At 28.4% G+C, this 26687-nt stretch overlaps 1 protein-coding gene across 1 annotated transcript in view; it reads left to right on the forward strand.

Moving 5' to 3' along the window:
- Nucleotides 1–26687, forward strand: part of LOC117167355 (atrial natriuretic peptide receptor 1) — a 73550-nt gene that overhangs the window by 41325 nt on the left and 5538 nt on the right. Inside the window, exons 7-16 of the mRNA XM_033352225.1 lie at nt 524–744; nt 3441–3680; nt 3836–3956; nt 6838–7046; nt 16223–16373; nt 17960–18119; nt 18430–18590; nt 20695–20861; nt 23397–23543; nt 25478–25670. Of these exons, the coding sequence (XP_033208116.1) occupies nt 524–744; nt 3441–3680; nt 3836–3956; nt 6838–7046; nt 16223–16373; nt 17960–18119; nt 18430–18590; nt 20695–20861; nt 23397–23543; nt 25478–25670 (1770 nt within the window). The remainder of the gene's footprint in view (nt 1–523; nt 745–3440; nt 3681–3835; nt 3957–6837; nt 7047–16222; nt 16374–17959; nt 18120–18429; nt 18591–20694; nt 20862–23396; nt 23544–25477; nt 25671–26687) is intronic.

Here is a 26687-nt window from a genome sequence, read left to right on the forward strand (position 1 = left end):
GGGGGGGGGGGTCAGAAGTTCCTGAAGAATATATCACGTATTTTGTGAATGGCCCTTGAATAACAATGGATTAAAAAAATTGATTTTAATATAATCAAAAGAAAATAATGATAATCAACAACAAATTATACTATAATAATTTACGTTGAAAAAGTTGCAAAAAATGTCTTCATTCGCATGATTTTTACATAAAGCTTTTTTTTTATTTTTCGGGGCATTTCCCGGGCACAATTCAAAGGTTGTGGGGGGGGGGAGCTGTCAACATTGAATGTTATTTGGTGAATATAATTATTGGGACATTCCTTTACAGGCGACTAAATTTTAATTTACAAATATTTATTAAGAAGTCCTTATTTTTTTATTTTTTCGAAAACGAGCCTTTGGATCACCTCTTTGAATATATTTTTAGGACTATATTATTCTATTTAAGTCGACTTTTTTGTATTCATACATACTCGAGATATATCATCAATATTTGTTGCAATTAATTTATGCGGGTTTTGATTGAACTTTCTTCAATTAGGTGAACTTTTTCATTGGAGCTTTTTACGATGGAGTATACTTGCTCGGAATAGCTTTGAACGAAACACTCTCTGAAGGTGGCGATATAAGGGACGGGATTGCTATTACAAGAAGAATGTGGAACAGAGATTTTATTGGAATTACTGGTCACGTTAGGATCGATGACAATGGAGATCGGGATGCTGACTATAGTATTTTGGATTTGGATCCAATCACAGGAAGGTTAAAATTAATTTTTTCATGGCAAAAAATATTGATCAAAATCGTAATAGAAGCGTACCCCTAAATTGGAAAAAAACTAATAAGACGTTAATTAGGCCGTTCAAATCTCCCCTTCATATACTCTCCCTCCGCTACCCCTTACTTCCCCTCTCCATACTTCAATCTTCATTTCCTCCTCCTGTCCCTTCTCCCTTCCTAAATTTTTTTCATCTACTCCCCCCTCTCCTTTTCACCTCTCCTCACTTACCCCTCTCCTTACCTCCCCTATTCTGAGCCTCTATTCAAATCCCCTCTCCTCACATCCCCAACGAACAGTCTCTTTCCCTACTTCTCCACCCTACATTTTCCCTGACTTTCTAACTCTTCATTTGCCATCACTTTCTTTATCCGTCACCCGAACCCCCTCACTCTCCGCAATTCCCTATATGTCCTACTATTAGTTACCATTTCCACTATCCCTTTTTCCCAGCACTCTTCCACTTCGCCGATTCTTTTTGCCTCTCTTTTTGCCTCACTTTCCCTCCTATAGCTACTCCGAATTCCTTACCCATATATTTCCTACATTTTTCTTCCACCCTTCGTCACAATTCAACCTATGCTTTCCCCTCCAGTGCCTCATAACTTTCTTCACTTCCTTCTTATCTATTTTCCAATCTCCTCACTTTTCTAGCCAACACACTACTTCTCCACCTCACATTTTTCTCACGTTCCCCACCCCCTTATTTCCACTCCCCTGAATCCCCTACTTTTTTCATATTACTTCCCACTTTCCCACACAGCACTTGTCCTAATCACCCACCCATAATTTCCCCTCACTCCCCTATTTTACCTTCCATCATTTCTCCTTATTTCTCCTCAATACCTCTGATTCGAAAAAGTATGACGGACGGACGGAACCAGAACTAAACTATAACGGTTTCTGCCAAGGTTCAGGAATCCCTAAAAATAATCAAAATATATTATTACTGTTAATCATTTTTTTATTCGCTTGAATGCAGTCCAATTCATTTGAGAGAAATTAAATTCTATATCTCAGGGTGGCTTCTGAAAACAAAAACAAACTAATGGTTATTTTCCGGTTACACAGTATTTTTCTAATTCATTAAAATTAAAAAAAATAAATTTTCAAATTCATAACAATGTAAAATTAGTTAAAACTTAGAAGTCCTTTAATGTGTTTCAACTACGATCTAATTTCATGATTTATAAATTTTTTAACACCAATAAAAGCTTTTTTTTTCATTATAGTTTCGATAAGGTTTTTTATAATCTTTCCATTAATTACTAACTTTTTTTGAGAAAAAAACTCTTTTTTCAAACTTAGAGCTGTTTCTTCTTTTTATTATGTCTGAAAAGAAATTGGTACGTTTTGTGTGGATAACATCGTTTTAAAAAAATGTGTATGTCGATAGAAAGGACACGAAGTACCTAATCTATCGAAACTGTAATGAGAAAAAAAAATTAGTAAATCGTTTTATTAATCTGAAGGTAATACAAGGAAAAAAACTTGAGCTTTCTTTTCAGTAACAAAATAACTCTAAATTTAAAAGAAAAATCCAATTTATTTTTTACCTACTTTTTTAGTCTCGTTTTTTAGTTTGAGATAGTTATGAAATAATGCACCATATATAAGTTAATTCCTACAAAAAAGTCGACATTATGCCCTATTTTAAAAGGCCACGAAAATTAACCTTTTTAGAATTTGCCCATTCAAAACGATAATACTGTATTAAAATTAGAGAAATTTTATGATAATAAAAATTATTAATAGGTATAATATTAAAAATTAAAACTTATCCCATACACTTTTTTTTATAAAAAATGAAATTTGTGAATAATAATCATTGCCATTTCACGGTTAAAAATTGAAGAATTTAAAATATTGTAAACCTTTAAAGTTTAATTATCGTAAAACCGTCGAAAATTATTTGAATTCTAATAAGAAACATTTAAAATTAATAATTTCAAGATTAAAGCGTCAAAAATTAAATAATTCTAAACTTCTTTTAAAATTGAAGAATTAGTAAATTACAATTTTGTAACAAAGATCTTCAAGATAATGTTTTTCAAATTTTGCATCACGATTTAAATATCCACTAATGTTAATCTATGTTAAAAAATTATTGACTTTGAAATCAATAAAAAAGCATTTCCATTTAAGGGGAAAAAATTCATGTCGCTTCAAGTGGGAAGACAATTTTATAAGATGTCAGTCTGATATATATATCAATAAACTGTCACATTGACATGACACAAAAAAATCGTTGAAAAACAGCCTAAAAGCGAGCTCAAATAAAAACTTTAATGTGGGCAAAGTGAATGAATGACTTTGAAGATTATTATTATTTTGTTTAATTCTCAATTTATTCATTTCGCTAATTTTGAAATAATTCGAATTCCATTAAATTCAGTCCAAAATACCTGTGGTTATTCACTTTAATTTTTGTGAATTATTGAGCGATCCTTTATTAAGGTGCTTTGAATACACTATGGTTAATTCTAATAAATTTTGTTTTAATTGCATTCCCATGAACCTAATTAAATTCACTTGAGTTGAGGTAAATTAACTTGAATTATTTCAATTTAACGGTAATCATTTTATATATTACTTGAATGAAGTAAAGAATAAAAAATTGTAGTTAATTATGAATGATTTTAATTCGATTAAATTTGTTAACTCATTTTTGGCATTCTAGATTTGAAGTTGTTGCGCACTACTATGGAATTAATAGAAAATATAATCCAGTTTATGGGAAAAAAATACATTGGCCAGGAGGAAAAGAAGGTCCTCCAGCAGATGTTCCAGTATGTGGCTTTTTAGGAAATGATGAAGCATGTTCCTCTAAATCAGAAGCATACACTTTTGTTGCTTATTCCAGTGTTGCACTTGCCGTTTTTTTATTCGCAACAGCTGCTGCGGCCTGCGTTTTATACAGGTAATACATTTGTTTAAAATACTTATAATAATGTATCCAATAACTTAATACATTTACGCAAATTATTATTTTTCATTCAGAATTTTTTTTCCAGTTTAAGAACAATATTATAGTTTCTTTTATTTATTTTATTGAAAAATTCTGTTTTTTTTAAGACACCTCAGACTCTCCGCTGATTTAAACAACATGTCTTGGCGAATAAGACCTGAAGAATTACTAATTGAAGTTGGAAGACCTTTTTCTTCAAAAATCAATTTACATCAAGCTCTGTCCGATGTGAGTATAATAATTCTTTTTTCCAAGCATAAGTACCATCAGTTGCATTGCCTGCAAACTTATTACTTCCATGGAAGTTAACATTAAATAATATTTAAAATCATTCTGGGTCCGTTTAAGGCACCAGGAATAACGTTCAAAGTTTTTTTCACATAAAAAATTATTATTTCACCAAAAAGGACAAGTTTATGGGGTGGGTGATAACAAAAACATTTAGTATTTTAGGACGCCCGAGTACACAATACATAAAACTTGGAGAAAACAAAAATAATATCTGAAGGCAAAAAAAAATCGATTTAAAAGAGAGCCGTTTCTGATTTGAATATGTCAATAGCTAAGAATAATCTTCAGCGGGCTGGATATTCGGAAGCTTAAAGAAAAGGAATTCGTAGGGGTAGGGTTCATTGACTTATCTAAAAAAGTATAAATTACTTGGTTCTTTGGGGGTTAAAAAATAAATATTTATCGATGTTAGATACCATGAAAATTAAATAACTTGAAGAGGTTAACACCTTGGCATTTTATCTTTTGCATCTAATGTAATCTCGTTAATCTAATCTCGCATTTCACCCCCAAAATATATACAAGATTTATTCATGAACATGCACCATTTTTTATCATTGTAACTTATTCATTTTATTCTTAGACATAAATAACCATAATGATGCAATAATATTATATAGATTAAAAGGAATCTGTATTATCTTCAGAGGTAGTTACTATCGATGAGTGCACATGTCAATCCACTATGTGTGAAAATAGAAATCCAAACAATCGATTAAGTCAATTCTTCAAATAACAGAAAATACTTAACGATATTTCTGACTAGATAGAGAATAAATTTAGAAAATTTTTCAATTAAATTTTCCTAATAGATTAATGGGAATACATACGACCGGCAATCAGAAGTACTGTAGTTCGATTCCCAGTGGAGCGCAGTGATAAGATCTTTTTTTAGAAAAATTTAATTTAAAAATATTATTGAATTATCATATCCCTTGCGGACCGAAGGAACCGAATGGAACCTCTACAAAGTACCCGTAAAGACCCCATTGGGTCCCCATTCGGTTCCTATTTGAAAAACTCAAAAAAAACAGCAAAATCAACTTTTAAATTATTGAAATTCGGTTCCAAGTCAACAGGCGTTATACGTCATATATTTTTTGAAACTTTTTACCGTTGCAAAAAAAACTATTGCGATTATTCCGTGTCCTTCTATAGGAATTTTAAAGTAAAATCCGAATTTCAAAAATTTTAAAGTTGATTTTGCTTTTTTTCGAGTTTTTAGAAAAGGAACCGAATGGGGACCCAATGGGGTCTTTGAGGGTACTTTTTAGAGGCTCCATTCGGGTCCTTCGGTACGCTAGGGATTACATTATATGGGCCGTATAAAAACTACGTCACACTATTTTGAAAACTTTTTTCACCCCTGCTCTTTTTCTTCATAGCTCAACACACAAAACTTAAACCCCAGAGGATAGTGTCATAAATACGAGTACCCCCCCCCCCCCCCCCCCCCCCCCCCCTAAAGTCAAAATTATTTGATTTCATTTTATAAAACCCTAAAATAAAACGCAAAACATAACATTTTAATATACTTCACAGTCAAAAATTTTCTCAAAATAGGGGAAATAGGGTGATTATTCAGGAAAATAGGGAAAATAGAGTGATTTTTCAGGAAAATAGGGGAATAATAGAGAGGAAAAAATTATTTTTGAAAAAATATGCAAATACTATACTGAATTCAATATGAAATGCTTAAGATTTCAAGCAGAAGTATATTGCAACTTCAAGCAAAATACTTTAATTTTCAACAAAAAATGACTAACTCTTTATTAATAGAGATGAATTTTCAACGAAATAGTTGAACCCGAAAAGATGAATTTTGAAACAAAAAATATAATTTTTTAACCAAATGGTTTAATTTTCAACAAGTAAACAAATTACCTTTAGAAAATAGTTGCATTTTTAAACAAATAACAGAAGTTGCAAGCCAAAGGAAAGAATTTTTAACGAAACAGTTAAATTTTCAATCTTCAAAGATGAATTTCCAACCAATTGGACCAATTAAAGAAAAGATTAAACTCCAAACAAAAACAGTTAAACTTTTAATCAAATAGTACAGTTCTTAAGCCAAGAAGACTAATTTTTTAGAAGACTGTTGAATTTTTTACCAAAAAAGATGACTTTTTAGCAAAGAAATTCAAATTTCAATCAATCAAGTCGCATTTTATTCAAGAAATATTTTTCATTCGAGAGAGAGAAAAAAATATCAAACAAATTTTAAATTTTTTATCCCAAAAAGCGAATTCTCTAAAAAACGGTTGAATTCTCTACCCGAAAACATAAATTTTTAACCCAAAAAGAGAAATTTTGCACAAAATCTTAAAATTTATTGCCAAAAGGACGAATTTTCTATAAGATATTTGAATCCTGAACCTAATAGTTGAATCTTAAACTAAAAACGATACATTTTTTACTTAAAATGGAATAGTTTAATTTGCAGTTAAAAAATGAAGTTCTTGAAGTTCTTATAAACTGGCAAAAAAGGTAAGTTATTTTAAAATGGGGGTGAAAAGGGGAAAATGGGGAAAGAGTTTGAAGTCAGTATTTGGATACTTTACTTGTAAAATAAAATAACTAATTTTTATTTCTTCAAGCATGTAAAAAATTGTTATTCTCATTTATATTTCTCGTGTGTGATGTCCTCTCTACACTACGGCACAAAAATGGTTACCGCCCCTTTCCCCCTTCAACGCAGTGTGACGCATTTTTTAACGTACCATTTTAAATTTTTATTGTAAATGTCGAAATTTTTTTCTGTAAAATAATTATGTTCTATAAATAATATATAAATATATAAAGTGCTTGTATATACTAGAATTATGGACTTGAACAACGAATGCGGCGTGGGTCTCAAGCTAGCTGTGGTTCTTTACCCCCGACTACTGTATTTACCACAATAGGAATTTATAAGGGTGAGAGAGTTGCTATAAAAAAGATTACGAAAAAGAAAGTAGTCGACGTTACGAAGAAATTGTTGTGGGAACTGAAACAAGTCAGGGATATCACGTCGGAAAACACCGTAAGGTACTACAGAATTTTTCAATTTCACTTAATTAATTATAAGATTCTTTCAGAATTTTTCATTTGTTTCAATAAGTAAATCCCATTTATTAGTTGAAAATCCTAAGTATATAAAGTATAAGAGTGTGCCAATAAGAAAAAAATAAAAGATGAAGATAATTACGAGTTTAATATCCCTTAAGATTCTTAAAACCATTCTATAATATAGTGGAAACCATTCTTAGGTGGACAATGATACAATGGATAATCATGTATTTAAAGCTGAAATATACGTTGAAAAATTAATTTTAGATATAATTTATTAACATGTATCGGTATCTTAATTATGGTTTTAATTAACTGGATTTTTACATACACTGCCCAAGTGCGAATTGCCGGAGCTGAATACACGGCCCAGTGTTGGTCCAATTATGGCAGCCAAAGTTCGGCTAAAGTTATTGGGCCAATATCGGCATTTTAATGGGCCCAGTGTTGAGCCAGTGCTGGCAGCCTATATTGGCTATTTATATTTGTCGATCCTCCACCGATGCTTAGCCCAGTATCGGCACTTTATTTCACCAAGTCTCACTTTTAGTACGGGGGACAATGTTTCACGAGGATCAGCCAAACTCTGGCCCAGTGATGACACATTACTGGGCCAAGTGTCACTTTTACCACGGCAAAACATGTTTTATTTAAATCGGCCCAATGTTAAGCCAGTGCTGACAGCCTATATTGGCTATTTATATTTGCTGATCCTCCACCGATTCTTGGCCCCGTATCGGCACTGTATTGCGCCAAGTCTCACTTTTAGTACGAGGAACCATGTTTCACAAGGTTCAGCCAAAGTCTGGCCCAGTGACGGCACATTACTGATCCAAGTGTCACTTTTACCATGGCAAACCATGTTTTATTTAAATCGGCCCAATGTTGAGTCGGTGCCGGCAGCCTATATTGGTTATTTATATTTGCCGATTCTCCACCGATGCTTGACCCAGAATCGGCACTTTGTTTCGCCAAGTCTTAGTTTTAGCACCTAATAAACAAATTTTACACGAAAGATAAAAAAATTTATTGAAAAATTGTCAAAGTTCACGATGAAATTTGTTAAGTTCTGTCATTAAAAATTGTTAATGTTTATGAAAAATTACATTTCCTGTCATTGCAAAAAGTTGTAAAGCAGGCTACAACGGAAAAAATGAAATATTACGGGAAGAAAAATTGTAACCGATTTAAATTATTTAATTAAAAATTATTGTATTGATATTCCTGTTAACATTTCGTGTATTTTACATTTACACAACGTCACATAATAATAAATAATTAGAAAAAGAGAGCTTAAAATTTAGTCCTTTAACTTTTCTGAACTGCAGCTTATGAGGATGGCTTTTTCACAGTTTCAACTTGTCGGTTTAGCGGAGTGGTTAGCACCCACGACTGCTAGGCTATAGATTTAGGTATATAGATGTAGGTTCGATACCCCGTAGCGTTAGAAATTTTATTTGTAACATAATGTTCAAAATGTAATATTTGTGTTCAGTCTAAACAGGACCATTTATATTCAAAGTACTCGCAATCAATTAATATTTATTTTTTAAATATATTTTTTGTCATATCCTCAGACCGTAGCCAGTGTTGGGCCGACAATAGCAGCCAAGCCCTGGCTGCCAAGTCAAGGCCATAGTTATCAATTCAGCAATGGCACGACGATGGCAGCCAGGTTTGGTCCAATACTGGTACCCAGTGTTGTGCCGACAATAGCAGCCAAACCTTGGCTGCCAAGTGCAGGCCATAGTTATCATTCCGTCATTGGCGCGATAATGGCAGCCGAGCTTCATCAATATTTTTGCCGACTATGAGCCAATTTTGGGCCGTATGTGACTTCACTCTTGGGTCTATATGTTATTTTTTAGAGGAAATTCGGTGATACATATTTTTCCGATTTGTGAACAAAAATTGGTCACGATGTTATGCGTATTTGAATATTTTGATTCGTTTAAAAAAAGTCAAATTTTTTCTTTAATGTTATATAACTTTTGACCTAATCGAGATATTTAAGATTTTTTTCCACATTCAGGTAGAGTTTATCGCCTTCTTCTTCTTAAATATGTACTATTATAAGGAAAATATTTTGTCACATTTATGCGGGTTGAATAACTTTTGTGGCCAGAAGATTTTTTTGTCATAAAAGCGAATTTTTGTATTTTTCTTGCTTACAACAACAGACACGAAAAAATTGTTAAGAAAATATTTTGCGCAGTTAACAAAATTCTACAGAAAATATCTTTACTCATTTATGATATCTTGTACCGTTTCCAAGAAAAAGAAATTCAATATTTATCAAAAAAATTCTCTGGACCACAAAAATGACTTAGTGCGAATAGAAGTTATAGAATATCTTTTTTATATAAACAAAAATTTGTAAAAAATATTTTTTTTCATGGGAAAGCTGGGGATTGTCCCTTTTCACAGAAATTGCCCGTATGTTTGTAGTCCTTTAACTTTTTAAAAATTTTTATATAAATGAACAACTAAAATTCAAAAATATCTTTGTTCTTTTTTTTGTATAATTCTGCGATATATTATTTTCTATGCAAATTGTAAATTTAGATCCACAATAGTGGGTAAAATTGGAAGAATAAGCTTGAATTCCAAATCACAAGTGTCCTGATTTTGAAACTCTGCACAGAAAATAAATTTATAATACAGTTAATAACATATTCACACAGTTGAAAGAATTTGCTGCTTTTCTGAAACTGCAACTTTTGAAAGAAATATTAAATTTTCAATTTTTCTCGGAAACGGTACAAGATATCATGAATAAGTAAAGACATTTTTTGTAGAACTTTTTCAGCAGTACAAACTATTTTCTTAACATTCTTTCGGATCTGTCGGTGTAAGCAGAACAAATAGGAAAATTCGATTATATGAAAAAAATTCTCCTGACCACAAAAGTTAATTCACCCCTGCTTTGAGAAAAAATTCTTAACACCTTTGTGGACAGTTGAAAAATTTTTTGGTGTACTTGAACAGTTTCTCCAAATATCGAAATTGGAAATACAGCAAATTAAAAAAAAAAAATTTGATCTTGCTATTTAATCAAATAAGCTTTATAAATGGCGGTCTAAACCTCTTTCTGAGCAGCTGTATGCTTTTTTAACATATAAATACACAGTTGTAGAAAATTTTTTTAATTTGGCATTTAGCATTCGTTATTTGACAGCATTAGTTTCTTCACTTTTAGTTTAAACAATTTTATCGATTATTGTGGAATCTTTAAGCATAAAACTACATTAGTGAATGGTATAAAATAAATAATAAATAATAATATATAAAAATAAATATTTAACTTATTGAAACAATTTAAAATTAGTTAAAAAATACTTGTAAACTTGTCACTTATTGAATACAAATAATTCATGTAAGTCGTGAAAATCTATTATTTTTCTCGAGAAATGATACAGTTTATGAATGTCAAGAACAATTCTTTCTTGTTCAACATATGTAAGAATTATTCAAACAATTTTTATTTGTTTAAATAATTTACCCCCCTAAAAATCGTTAAAATTTATTATTTTCTGGAGCTAATGAAACAACTAACGAATGTTGAGAGTTAATAGAGGAGAGTACTCGAATATGAGATATTCTCGTAATATGAGAAAGCGGGGTATCAGCTAAACTAAGAGACCCACTCTTTTGGTTCTATCACAAACTTGTAGCCCTTGAAGAAAGAGTAATTTCGTGGTATAGTCCATTTTTCATTGGGTTTCTAAAGATTATAGGCGAACTTTTTGTGAAATCGATGGTGGTCGAGTACTTGGAAGGGAATTCTTTAAACCCTATTTATTATTCATTAAATATGTATTTAGCAGTAAAGTTTGCCTGAAGTGATAGGGATTGAATAACTAAGCAGGAAAATATCGATAATGTTGAAGTTTTTCATTGTACAGGTCAGGCATAGTAAGTGCATTGTTGCACGGTGTGGTTCTCATAATATGAGATACCTGTGGTTCTTATAACACTGTGGCTGCGAGAGGAAAATTGGTTACAAAAATGTTTGTGACTACTGCAAAAAGTAAATATATCTAAATAGCAGTACATTTTTACTTCGGAAACATAGAATGAAGTTTTTCATTAAAAGTAATACTTTCTTTTGCATTTTATTAGCTATTTCCTGGGGTATCTCATATTATGAGAATAATTTGACGAGTTTGGAAAAAGCACTTTTTTTACATTTTTTGTATTTTCAGCATAAAAAAAATTGTTAATAAAATTTTTTATTTGAGCTTCTTATAACGAACTAAATTTCCTTTAAAATGACCTATATTACTTTTAAATTCAGTACATAGAATTCCGACAATCACGCCAAACAGAGTTGGTATCTCACATTTGGGTATTCTCCTCTACATTTTTTTAAAGGAGATGTGGTAACTATTTGAGCAATTTTGATTTATTTACACCATTTTTCCTTTTTGTAATTCTTAAATTCTTAAAAAGTATGACAAAAACATGTTTAAGCAGATGAAAGATAGTCAACGTAATTCATGTTAAAAACATTTGAAAAAATACTGTCTTTAGCATGAATTTTATATAAAATCTATATCTTCCATTTTTGGGAAATTTTTCGAGCATAATACAAGATGGTTGGCAGGGGGTTTGGGGGGCGATGAAAATTAAAAGTTATAAGATATAAATTTTCCTTGAAAAAGGCTCAAAAAGTCACTAAACTTTAATATAAAAAAAGTTTATAGCACGTACTTCTTTGTTCTATTCGTTAAAAACATTATTTTTTCCTCTTTTAATCATATCATAATTTCAAAAGCCTGGGTGCACGGTTAATTTTTACCAATTTGAAAAAAACTGGAATTTCTTTTTCTACTAAACGGAAAAAGATTTCAAGTTACATAAAGCTGTATATTGCAAAAGTTCAAAGGTTAATTTCTTTAAATATTTAAGGGTGGTGTAGGTGGCAGTCTGAACTCCCATCTTTTACGAAGTGCACTTCAATCTTCTGTTCAATTTCTATTTTTAGTAAACTGATTGAATTACAGTCTTTTATCAGTCTTGATATTTTTACTTAGGGTAGGTGAGGATCCCTAGCGGCACAAAGAATTGGAAACCCGAATAAATCTCCTTTATGCCTGAGGGTAAAATTTCTTATTTAGCGATGCTGTATAGGGGGGGGGGGGCGTAATGGATTCAAATTTCAATCAAATTTATCTTCACGAATCATTGTACAATATAACAGAAGATTGGAAAAAAGCATTTTTTATATGGGTGATTCTCTATAATAAAGAGAGTTTAAAATTTTTCATGGGAAAAATTTTGGTTGCAAAAGTATTTTGAAATATGTGCTTTTTTATCCAAACTATTTATTGGTGTTAGGGAAAGCCATTTTTAAATTATTTGAGCCCAAGAATATCGCTTGCATCCCTCATTTTTAGGAATCTGCATTAGTAATCCGATTTCCATAAAAATGAGTATTCTAAAGTTTTCTGGTTTCGAAGAATCTAAATTTGATAAAACAAATTCTAAGTTCCAGTTGGAGAATCCAATAGGGTGAATATTAAGTTGAAAAATTAGAATATGAAAATTCAAAATAGACGTTTTAGTACGTGAATTAAGATTCCAAAAGTGTTGATTTTGAAGCTGAAATAAAAAATTGATTCAATTCTGAAAATTCATATATAAAAATTCTTAAATTTGGCCACGTCTCAAGAGTTTTAGTTTTAAATCTTTAAAATTGAAGACATTTTAAATATCAATTAACGAAATTGACGAATTTTTATTTGCAAGACTTAAAATTTGTATAATTTTTAGTGTAAATTTTCAAAATAAAATAACTCTTAAATTTTTTAGTTTTAAATATTTACAATGCAAAGTTCCACGGTTTATAATACCTTGGGTTTGACAATATTGAAGGCTACTTTTCAAAATTCTTGAATTTCGACGATATAGAATTGCATAATATTTCATTTTCAAAAATTATATTTTGAAGATATGTGATTTTGAAATTTGTTTTGGAATATTTTTATTTTGAAAATTAAAAATTTAAAATGTTTTACATAAACATTAAAAATTCTTCAATTTTAACGATTTGCAATTTCAAATTCTACACATTTTTAATTGAAGATTCATTGATTATAAATATTTAAATGTTTTTTTGAATTACGTAGTTCAATCTTGAATACCTAAAATAAAAAATTCTTCAATTTTGAATTTTTTCAATAGAAGATATGTATTTCAATATTTAATGTCTCTAACAGAGCATGATGCAATTTTGAATTATTTTCTAAAATAGTTCCATTACAACAATTTAAATTTAAAAAATAATTCATTTTTAAGGCTTAACATTTAAATTTATTCAATTCTAATGATATATATATATGTATATAAACAAGATTCCTAAATTTGGTAAAAAGATTTAAATTATAAATACTCCGAATTGAGGAATTTTCAAATATAAATCATCATTATTGTAGCTTTTTCGATGGTAAAAATTTAAAGATCCATAATTTTTATTGTAAACTTAAAAATAAAAAACTTTAATTGTTTAATTTTAAAGTTTTAAAATTTAGTGTTTTACAATAACGAAAAGCTACAATTGAAAATTCTTAAAATTCAAACACATGAAATTCGAAATTATTTAATTTTCCAGTTTTTTTATGAATAATTTAATATTGAAGGCTTAAAATTAAAAAATGTTGATTTATTAATTAAAAATTCTTTAATTTTAACGATTTCAAATATATATAATTCTTCCATTTTTAATATTTTTAATTGAAGATTTATTAATCCGGAATGTTTATGGATAAAAATTATGCACTTCTTAGACATTTTTAATATTTAATGTGTATAATAGAACATGATGCAAATTTGAATAATTTTTTGGATTAGTTCAATTATTAAGACTCATAATTGAAAATTAATACTTTTTGAAGATTTAACATTGAAATTTATTCGCATATTGAACAAACAAACAAAAAACACTCGCCAAAAACTCATCAAAATTTCATGGCATATTCAATGAAAAAATTATAGGAAAAATTTTTTAATTAATATTCACTTGCGTTTAAATACGACAAAATGAAAATTTATTAGTAAGAACAACAAACAAAAACATTTGTTTCCGTATTTAACGCTTGTTCATGATATTGTTCCCGTGAAATAATTTTTATCTCTCCTAATTTTTAAAAAAATTCAATAAATATTCGTAAATATATTACACGGGGAAGCAAAAGTGACCTTTGTATGTAGAAATACCTATAACGATCAGGATGACATTTTAAACATATTACTAAGACCGAAAAAAAAAAAATCTTTTTTGTTAAATGCAAGAATTTCAGAGGGCAGTGATTAAAAAAAGAGAAATCTGTTTGAATTATCTTAGCTTTTCAAGAAGCGGGACATACTTGACTGTGTATTTCGGAGTGCGATATTTGCCTCTTGTAGGTAAAAAAGATAGAGGTTTGCAACTAAAAACTGTAAAACTTCAATTGCGAAACCTAGAAGAAGGAATATTGAGTTTCAAATACAGAGCTAGGGTAATCCGAGGTCCCTTTCAATCTACTTGTAATTCTAATTGATCCATTTGAAATCCTAGACAATCCACTTGTGGTTCTCGGTGGATAATTTTAAATAGTCACAATCCACTAGTGATGAGCACTAATCCACTTGTGATACGAGGAAATCAGTTTTAACCATATATAATCCACACACACACGCGTGTAATCCACTTGTAATGCGAAGAATTGCTCTTATAATCCTAGCTTATCTACTTGAAATGCGCGTTAATCCACTTGTAATCTTAAGTAATCCAATTGTAATCTGCTTAAAATCCTCTGTAATCCGCGACAATCAACTGGTAATTCGAAGTAATACCTTTCAATCCACTTGCAATTATAATTGATTCACTTGAATTCCCAGAGAATCAACTTGTGATCCTAGATAATTCACTTGTAATCCTAGGTTTAATACACAGTAATCCTTGATTATTTAAATGAATGCCCTCGCAGTCCCAGATAATCCACTTGTAAATCACAGTAATCCAATTCCGATCCTAGATTGTATAATTTTAAACAGTTATAATTCACTTGTAATCAACTCTAATCCACTTTTGATAGAGAGCCATCCAATTGTAATCCTTTTAACCCACATGTGCGACTAGTTAATAATTAGATAATCCACATGCTCACGTAGTTAATACACTTAAAATACTAGGTAATTCACTTGTCATTCAAAGTAATCAACTTGTAATGCGAAGCAACACACTTAAATCTTAGGTCATCTACTTGTAATCAGTGGTAATTCACTTGTAATCTTAGTTAAACTAATTCGAATCCATTTCAATCCATTGAAAATCCAAGTTAATACAATTTTAGTCCATAGTAATCAATTTTCAATCCTATATAATCCACTTTGGATCCAAAGTAATCCACAGCAATCCAGTTTTAATACACTTGCAACTATAATTAGTATATCAATCATAGACAATCCACTTGTAATCCTAGAAAGTTTAATAATAATCCTAGGTAATCCAATTGTCATCCACTGTAGTCGATTTGTTACCCTGTATAATCTACTTGTGATCCTTGGTAATCTACGTGCAATCCCATGTTATACATTTGTAACCTGCATTAACCCGCTTATAATCCTCGGACATCTACTTGTAATTTTCTTTAATCTATTTGTAATCGGAAGCAATTCACTTGTAATCTGAAGTAATTCAGTTTTAATCATCAGTTATCCAAAAGTAATTCAAAGTAGTCCAGCCGTACTCAACTTGTAATTCTAATGAATCCAATCGGAATCCTGGACAATCCGCTTGTAATTCTAGATAATCCACGTTAAGTCATTTGTAATCATCTACTTATAATACTAGATGATCCTCGTATAGTCCTTGATAAAGTACTTGTAGCCAGCAGTAATCCACCTACAATACCAATTGATCCACTTGTGATGCGAAGGGATCCACTTATTATCCGACATAATCCACTTGTAATTCGCAATAATCTACTCATGATTCAGACTAAGCCCAGTAACTCGGGTTAATTATATTATCCAGTTTAATCATAGTAATACACTTCCGTTGGGCCGCATTTTTAGGAGCTGTTTCCCCCTCCATCAAATGAATGAAAACACCTAAAACTTGTTATATTTATCAATTGTTCATAATCAAATTAATTTAAAATTTTTTTTAGATTTATAGGTGCATGTCTTTGTTCTCCTTCACCGACCGTTTTGATTCTTACTGAATATTGTCCAAAAGGATCTTTAAAGGACGTTCTTGAAAACGAGGCCATAAAGCTTGATTGGAACTTTCGGATGTCCTTAATTCACGACATCGTCAAGGTAGAGCAGGTGCAGAGTGAGAGTTACATATGTTAGTTTGATCTTTTGTTTATTTTTTTTCAACAAAAACTAACTCTAATCCTTACTTGATTTTATTATTTGGCAGGTAACACATTTTTAAGGATGTACTCCCTGCACAGCTAATTTTAGAAAAAGTTAAAAATAATGTTAAAAAACAATTTCTTATTAAAATGTACTAAAAAGAAACGAAATCACTCTGAAAAGGGGGTTGCAATAACAATATAATAACAATAAGGTGACGAAACGCAAATGCGTAAGGCGTAAATATGGAACATTTCATTGCTATAAATAATAAATTTTAATATTAACGCCCCACTCTCTAAATTTGAATCAGTTAAAATGTTTACTATTTTATATTAGAGGCTTAATTCTAGCTATGTATCCGTAGTTTTACCTTATAAATTAGTAAAAAATAACTGTTTCGTAGCTGGAATTCATAAATCTTGTTAAAAAAAATCTGCGGTTCCTTATTTTTGAAGGGGAAAATTTGTTTTTATTAAATTTTCTAATAATTGATATTTTAACCAAAAATATTTTTAATTTTAATCAAAAACAGTTGAATTCAACTAAGATTGACGAATTTTCAAGCAAGAAAGTTTTTTCAGTCAAACAAGAAAAACATTATTTACCAAATTATGATTTAAGAAGTATAATTTTTATAGAAAATAAAAATGTTTAATAACTATTTATTTCCTAAGTTTATTTCAAAGTTGATATAAATGTAATTTTCCTAGGATCCTTGAGAAAATTCAAAAAAAAATTTGGAAGTATTTAGTCCGGACGAAAAAGTAATTGTAACTATTTAAACCGCTTTTTCATTTTACAAGATTTTAGAACAGTTTAGAAAAAGTACGTATAGGAGGTTGGAGAAAATTAAAAACATTAAAATATTTTAAATCTCTTCAAAACTTCTAAAGTTCTTTATATCTTTAAAACTGCATCGAATAATTCCTATAATCTTGAAAATTCGTTTCAATAGAAAAAATTACCTTAAAATCTTCCAGATTCTTTTTCGATGATTTTGGAAATCTTTCTAATTGCTTTGAAATCTTATAAATAATAAACTTTGTTATATTTTAGTTATAAAGTCAAAAATTTATTATTTTTCTTGAATTAATTATAAAAAGAAGAATTCTTCCATAAGAATTTATCGATTAAAAAATTTTTTTAAATTACTTTTTAACTTTAGAATAAGTACCTATTTTGCGATATGCGATAATTCAAATTAAAGAAATGAAAATTTTAAAACTTTTAAAAGTCGAATTTTTAACATATAGACGTCCATATCGACCTCTTCATATTTTCTTAATATTCTCGAAAATATAGGGAATAATTCTCTCGACAAAATAAATAAATTTTTGAGTCAAGATCTTAGAAAATCTGAGAAAAAAGTATTTAAAGAGGCACCCTAATCTAGTAAGTACATACTTAAAGATGCAGTTCTAATTTTTCCGAGTGAGCACGAATTTATCGATTAACCAAGTTTTAAAAATTTTTTAAAAAGCAAAAAGACTTCATTCGAAACAAAAATCAATTATTCAATTAAATTAAATTTTTGTACACAGGGAATGGCTTACCTTCATGCGAGTGAAGTCTCAGCTCATGGAAAATTGCGATCCTGTAATTGTCTCATCGACGGTCGGTTCGTTTTGAAAATATCGGATTTTGGTCTGAAGAATTTAACTACACCCTTGGATTTTATCATGGATGAGATTTATTATACCAGTAATTAATTTTCAATTTTATATTAAGACGGTTTGTTCAGTTATTAAATTTTATTCTCACGAAGCAAATGTTTAATTATCTGAATTTTATCAATATTTAAAAGATGATTGCAAAGAAAAGCTCAAAGAAATTACGAGGACAACCAAAATTTAATTTAAAAGCTTTAATTTATTTTACCTTAAAATTAGTTAAAGCAATATTTATTCCGAAACTCTTGGAGATTCTAAATTGATTTTTTTTCTGAATTTGCAAACTATCTTCTTTCTTCGCAAATTTGATTTTCATTTTCTGATTGAAAAATGTATTTTAGAATTGCTCTGGATTGCGCCAGAATTATTGCCCTTGACAATTATGCCTGGTAGTGCAGCAACTCAAAAAGGAGATGTTTACAGTTTTGGAATTATTCTCGAAGAAATTGTTGTTCGAGGTGGTCCTTATGAAGCAGCAAGGACTTACATGACATCGCAAGAAGTATTTTTATATACATTTAAACAAATAAGAATAGATCTTTCAGGAATGTTAGCTGCTTTTACAAAAACTCTTTGCTAACAGGCATATCAATCATTTCATGCTGAATTCCTCAAAATGTTATATTTTTAAAACAATTTGTATAGAAGTTAAGGGGGTTTTATGGAAAAATGAAAAATATTACTTTTTCGATAATGGCTTGACCGATCTTGATTCCCAAAAAAATATGCTACGTAACTCGATGGAATAATGCTGGAAAAAACTTGTTTTTTTTTTTATTGGTATAAACAAATTTTCAACATTTTTTCGAATTTTCTATGGAATGTACGTGAGATGCTTTCACCTTTTCTCACTAAAAAATATTCAACTTATCTAGTATAATATATTTAGTTGTAAAAGCAATCCAATTGGTAATTTATAGTTTAAAAAATTAATAATTTCAAGCCTACCGCCTATGGTCGGCAGATCACTTTTTAGCTCAAAATTTTCAGGGTTGTGAAAAAAGATACTAAAAATAAATAAAAGAACTATCTGCTATCATTTTCATTGGGTGGGGATTATTAAACAAAATTTATAATTGTATAAACAATATAATGAGAACAACTCATTTTCCGGGGATTTGCAACTAAACAAATTTAAGCTTTTACTTTTTTTAATCAACGTAAAAAAGTATACAGTTAGATTATTTTTCAATTTCCTCACGAAATCAACTAAAAACGTCTTGCCGATGACTCCTTGCTATTATACTTTGAAAATTGATATCAATTGTTATTTTTATTTTAAAATGTACCCATTGACTATTTCTCAAAGAATAGGCTCGATTTTTTATATGCGGAATTCACTAAAAATGGTTTTCTAATGACTATTTGACATGGTTCTTTGAATTTGGAAAATTATTATCAATAGTTACAACACTTGTTCATAAAATGATTTCAATAATTAACAACTAGGTTTAATTTTAATTCTTAATTTTAATTTAATTTTTAATTTTGTATTATAACAAAGAGTCATCGAAAAGACATTTTCCACTGAATATGTGGACAAAATTGTGCTTATTTCTTGAATAATAGTCGAACAGTGCATTTGTTTATAAAAATTATTAAAATAGTTGAGAACTGTTGTGAATTTTAAAGTATGATGAAAAAAACTCCACAATATGTACGAAATTATTAGAAGATTTCATGAACAAAATTAAACCTATTGTTAAAAAAATGGGTTAATTTTGCATTTGTTTATACAAATTCTTTGCATAATTAAGAATTGTACTCCATTGTTTCAGTTTCCTAACAAAGAGTCTTCAATTAGGCATTTTTAGTTAATTTCGTGAAAAAATTAAGCCTACTAATGAAAAAATAGATAAACTCTGCATTTGTTTATCACAATTATTTAAGTAATCACCTGATAATGTCAATTTGCAAAAATAATAGCAAGCTGTTATCCGAACAACATATTTAGTTAATTCCATGAAAAATATTAAGACTATTCATTAAAAAATAATTAAAGAGGAAATTTGTCAAAAAAGTTGTGTAAACAATTGTCAAATTGTATCTATTTTCAATAATGTTAATTGTTAAAAATTGTTCTATGTCATTCGACATAAACTTACATCTGTGTGGTCCCATATATAAAATTTCGGAATTAATTATAAACAACGTAAGCATCCGATCAAAAACCCAAAAACACGTTTGGATTCCTCTCCAAATTATAAATTGCATTATTTATTAATGTTCTGCAATTGTTACAAGCTATCTAATTTTCTTTATCGTGTTTTGCAAAGTTCGAAATTATTATAGAATGCATGCGGGGGCACCACATACATACTTGTCCTACTATTCTTTTAAATTAAAAATTTCTAACTTTGATAGACAAGATTTTTACTTTTTAGAGAATACACTGTTTCTAAATCTGTAAAAATTGTAATATTGTTAAAAATCGTGTAACAATAGATTTTTCTTTTTAGTTGATGTATTCTCGTATAAGTCGATGACCTTAAAGCGAGACATTAGCACTTATCCAGTAGATAAAGCTACCTAATTTCTTTGTTTGAAACCAATTTTTTTTTAATTGATTTTCTAATCGTATAATTGATTTATGAATAAATTAACAGGTAGTGAGTCACGTGATTACTTGCGAAACACCACCTTTCAGACCGGAGCTAGCCCCAAGAGATTGTCCTGCAGATATTTTATCCTTGATGGAAAAATGTTGGAACGAAGTGCCCGAAGAGAGACCGTCTTTCCACACTATACGTGGAACTATTCGAGGAATCATGAAGTAACCTGATAATTATAATTAACTCTATACTTCTAAATTTTTTCAGTACAAAAAGGTGAAATTAAAAAAAAAAGAAAAATCAATTACAGACCAATTTCATTTCAAATGAGGAAGAGAGGCGCAGCCTGAGGTGCTAGAATTATTTCGTGTTTATAGATATATCATTCCAAGATGAAAATAAAAAACTAACTATTAAAAAAAAGGTGACTGAAAATTTTTTTTAAACTTCCGGTCTTTGTGTTCTTCATAATTATATCAAATAATTTTTTAAAATAATCTTCATCAAAAAACTAAAAAAATAACAAATTAATTAAATAATTTATAAAAAAATTAAAAATTAGATTTTCCGAATTGTAAACATGTAACTTCAACGAAAACTTTTCTTCTTCTGGCATTTTTTAAATTGGAAAATGTTTGCTTCGTAATTTATGCATTTATTTAATTTTTCACAGATCATTATTTTTTAAATCATTTTTTCATTAAATTAGCTTCTGTGAAGGCATCGTCAACATTTTGAAGTTTTCAGCTTTGTTATTTAAATTTTTGTAATTCTTTCATAAATAATTTAGCTATTTTTAGATTTTCTAAGTTAGTTGATTACATTTTTTTAATACGTTTTTCTTCATATAATTATGAAAAACACAAAGAACGGGAGTTTTGTCGAATTTTTTAATTTCTTACTCTTACTTTTCTTGACTATTTAATTTTTGATTTTTTTATCAAGTATTTGGTTTCTTTTAAGCTTTTTAATTAATAGTCATTTTAAAAATATATTTTTAATCACATATTTGTAAATAACAGAAAAAGGAGTTTTATCAAATGCTTAAATTATTTAATGATTGAAATTGTTAAATATGAAGTTTTTAATTTTTTTAAACATCATTGAGTTATTTTTAATTTTTATTTTTCGAACATATTCAGTTTGTTGAGAATTATTACTTATTCTTTTATCTTTTGATTAATTTAATTTCGTAAAAAATAATTTTATTTTAGAGAATGCATCGAACTGGCAGTTTTTTTAAATATTGAATGTTTGAATTACTTAAAATGTTTTTCAGTTTTTAATTAAAAACGTTTTTTATCAAATATATTTTCAGTCTTTCATGTAGTTCTTCTTCAATTCTTTCAGTTTTTTAAGTATGAGTAATATTTTTTAGTTACATAATTGCCAACAATACGAAAACTAGAAGTTTTTCTAATTAACCATTTTTTTAGTCATTCATTTTTGAATATTTCCAATTTCTATAAGAGACGATTGTTTTTTTTTAAATATTTTTTCTCTGGGATCATTTTGTTAAAGAATGCATAAAACCGGGAGTTTTTGAAATTTTTAAAATATTTGATTATTTTTAATGTTTTTTTAGTTTAAAATTAAAATTCTCTATTTCAATGTTCTCAATTTTTAAGACAAAGAACTTTTTAAGTATATATTTTTTATTTGCAGAATGTTTTTAAATATATATTTTTCTAAATAATTTTAAAGAATGCAATAATGTATAAATTCCGGCCTTTTTCAAATTTTGTATTTTTCAGTAATCCTGAAAGTTTTTTACTGGTTATTTATTTTTAAATTACTTGTTATTCCTTAAGAACTTTTATTAAACATACGATACTTCACTAGATTTTCAAATTAGCTCAACATTGCAAAATATTATTTTATTTTTTATTTTTATGCATCCATCTGGTTTTTTATGATTAATTAAGTTTTCTTAATTTTAATTATATTATAGTGTTTAAATTTCTTCTGTTGAACAGGTGGAAACTCTTAAAATTATGTGCAAAATGAAAGCAAAGTAAAGCCAATTTTATTATTTTCTAGGATGATAATGTAAAAAAAGTACATATTTTTATGTTTTTTTCAAATTTTCAATATCTTCCGAAATAGTGAAATTTTTAAAGGTTTTTGGGCTTATTTTAAAGGTAAATTCTACAAAGGCGCAGCAACTTATCAGAAGGTATCTGCGATTTTTGTCTTGCTTGTTGCCGAAAGTTAAGGTTTGTTTAAAAAATTAAAAAAATTGTCAATATTCTTTTTGATAAGAGAAATATTTTTGCGAAATATATAATTATAAAGTTTTTACCAAAATCACTTAAAATATATATTCGTTTAATTTTTCTTATGAGTTGCGCATGTTTTCAAAATTTTCCAATTTTTTGGTTATTCAATTATTAATATTCAAACTTAATTTTATGCTGAAATGTGTTATAGATGCAACTTATTTATAATATTACAAATTTTGTTATTTTTCAATATTGTCATTTTAAAAAGTTTTTTATTTTAAAAAATAGCGTGAATTTTTTAGAACTCCCAGGTGAATTTTAATGATTATAAAAATCAAATAAAAAAGTTGGGTTCAAACTGCAAAATACCTGTCTTTTTATTTTTGCTCTAATCCAAATAAAAAATATTTCTGGCACCATGACCTAGACTTTTCTTGAAATTTCGTCTAATTTTAAATGGAATAGGTCTATAATATGGATTCCTTTAGAAAATGAGGATATTAATTATTGTATTTTTTTTTTCAATTACCTTAGGGGCTATTGCGAAAATTTAATGGATGATTTACTGAGAAGAATGGAACAGTACGCCAACAATTTAGAAGCTTTAGTAGAAGAAAAAACCGAACAGTTAAGTTTGGAAAAACGTAGAAGTGAGGAATTACTTTATCAGGTTCTTCCTAGGTAAGTCAAATAAAAAAATGAGTGTAAATCAAAATTCCCAATACTTCTAAAGAAATATTTGCATTTTTTCAGTTTACTAGAAAAAATGAAAAATAGAGTTTCATAAACTTAGTCAAAGGAATTCAAAATTCAAATTTCAATCATTTTTCTTTAACGATTAACCAATTTTGTTGTTTCTAAGTTAAATCCAAGAATTTAAAAATAATTCAACTACTATCTAGGGACCATACTTAAATTACGTAACAGCCCAAGGGGTAGGGGTCGGGTAATATACGCAGTTTTTGGAAATTCGTACATTAAAAATATTTGCTCGCAATAATTGTACAGAAATTTAATATAAATCTAATTATTACGCGCCAAAGAAACCTGTTAAGTGAAACAAGAAACTAGCTAACAAACAATTTTTTTAAAGTCAGTGAATTTCTATAACTTTAAATAACTATGAAGCAGTAAAAATTAAAAAATTTTAAATTATTTTATTTCGTTTACAAGAGATTCTAGGTTAAAATGTTATAATTTTAAAATTCTGGTCTTTGAATACGAATGGTTTCGGAAAATGAAAATGTTGGTCACGGAAAAATTAGAGAATTAAAAAATTAGGTTTTGCGGTGCCCCTGATATAATACCTTTTTTCAGCAATTTACTTGTATTTTATTTATATTACCTTTTTTTGAAGTGTCTTCCTACTGAATATTATATTTTTATTCATAAGTAATATTATTTGTTTGCAAATTGAACAATTTTGTTAAAAAATCATCTTTTTTGGTTTAAAATTAAACTGTTTTGCTGAAAATTCATCTTTTTTGATAGAAAATTTAACTATTTTTCTAGGCAATTCACTTTTTATTAAAATTCATATTTTGGTGTTTAGAAGTTAACTGACATCTTTTTTTAAAATGAAAGTTCAACTATTTATTTGAACAATGGTTCTTTCATTTAAAAATCCTTCCATTGTAATAAAAATTGCATCTTTCTTATACAATAATGCAACTTTTTGGTTTAAAATCCAACAATTTTGTTGAAAAGTCTTTCTTTTTGGTTGAAAATCAAACTGTTTTTTAGAATATTCATTTTTGATTAAAATTCATATTCTGGTGTTGTAAAGTCAAGCGAAATCTTTTTTGAATGAAAATTCAACTATTTTTTTTTAATTCGTCTTATAAATTTTTAGTAGAAATTTCGTCTTTCTATTTTTTATAAAGTAATCTCTTTCGACCGAACATTTAACTATTTTTGAAAATTTATCTTTTTTAATTTCAACTGCGTGTGTAAAAGTTGAACTAATTTTTTGAAATTTTGTCTTTTTTGAATGAAGGTTCATTCTTTTTGTACAATGTTTGTACAGAAAATTCGCCTTTCAACTTGGAGGTTTAACAATTTAGGTGAAATTTTTTTTCTTTCATAATTGAAAAATCTTTATTTTTTGAAAATCCATCTTTTGAGTCTTAGAATTCATTTCTTTAAAAGGAAATTTCATTCTTTTTGGTTGAAATATCAAATATCACACTATTTGTTGAGAATTCATATTCTTACGTTGAAAATTTAATTATTATTTTCAAAATAAATAAATAAATAAATACATTTATTTTGTATCTGAAATATTTTTTTATTCCATTCATAAAAGATCATAATTACGTTAAAAAAATTACAAAATAAAAATCCTGGTATTTGAATGTAAATCGTTAGGTAGAAAAGAAAAATTGGTCAATGAAAAATCAGGGAATTTTGAAAACGAAGTTTTCACCCTGCGAAGCATGTATTATCTGAAAGAAAAAAATTTCATTAGTTTCAAGTAGAAAAGTACCATATCTTATTATTTATGGAAACCGTAAATTACGTAAAGTAAGAGGGCCTATAATCCGTTAAGTAATTTACGTACGGTTTTAAGTTTGATAAATTTAACAAGTGAAGACATAAATTATTCTTTTTTGCAGACAAGTAGCTGGTCAATTAATGGCTGGCGAATTAGTTCAACCAGAACAATTTGAATGCGTGACAATTTACTTTAGTGATATTGTGGGATTTACTGCACTTTGCGCAGAAAGCACACCCATGGAAGTTGTCGATTTTTTGAATGATTTGTACAGCACCTTCGATCGAATTATTGAATTCTATGACGTATATAAAGTGAGTTATAGTGCCTATTACAATTTTTTTAATTTTAATAAAATTTTTTTATTTTAAATTTAAAATTGCAAAATTTCACAAATGAAAAAAATTTCTAATTTTTGTTTCCTTATAGTTACTTATAAAATTAAAAAAAAACAGTTTAATAGTAAACACTTTTTTATTAGCATAATCTAAACTTGATGTAGGAATAGAAAAACAGCTTAATTCGATGCCAAATTTCCTTGAAGAGTGAAAAAGTGATCAAAATTCAAAGCTGATGTAAAAAAAAGTATTCTTTGTGACGAGACGAATTGATTGAACTATAATGTTATTATATTTTATTTAGGAATAAAAAACGAATGGTCACTTATAATGTTGAAAAAGCTCAAATTTACAAATTCATGGAAATAACTTTTATAAATTTAATTTTTCAAGGTCGAAACACACATTTTTAAATGAAAAATAATTATTAAATATTGAATTATTAAATAACAATTGCCTTTTCTATTTAATCATAATGAAATCTCAAGGTGTTTGAAACATGAGCAACATAAAATTATAACAATTATGTTCGGTTGGGCGCATAGAATTGTTTGAGGCTTCTCGTTCGATCACCGAAGTTAAGCAGCGCTTGATTCGGTTATATTTGGATAGGAGCCATTGTACTGAACAATATATCCCGAGTAAAAATTCTTCGACTTGAGTTCGCCTTGTCTTGGCTAAGACGACGTTTACTTGACTCAAGACGAGCTTTGTCTTGGCTGAGATTATCGAACCTTTCTTGGCTCATAAATGAGATTAAAATTGATGAATTGAAAATTTGTAATTATTAAATTAGTTACTTTCAATTTAAAAATTCAGAATCGGTGGGTCTGAACGAGTATAACCCTTCAAAATTTTCTTCAAAAAAATAAAAATTGTAATTTTCTAGAAGGATCTTCTAAGCTGTTGGAAATACGTAAAAACAAACAATATTTTCGGTGTCATCGTCAAGCAAGTATAATACAAATAACAATCCGTAAATAAGTTGATTTA

The sequence above is a fragment of the Belonocnema kinseyi genome, chromosome 2 (assembly GCF_010883055.1).
Source record: "Belonocnema kinseyi isolate 2016_QV_RU_SX_M_011 chromosome 2, B_treatae_v1, whole genome shotgun sequence".
In the NCBI taxonomy this organism is placed as follows: Eukaryota; Metazoa; Arthropoda; class Insecta; order Hymenoptera; family Cynipidae; genus Belonocnema; species Belonocnema kinseyi.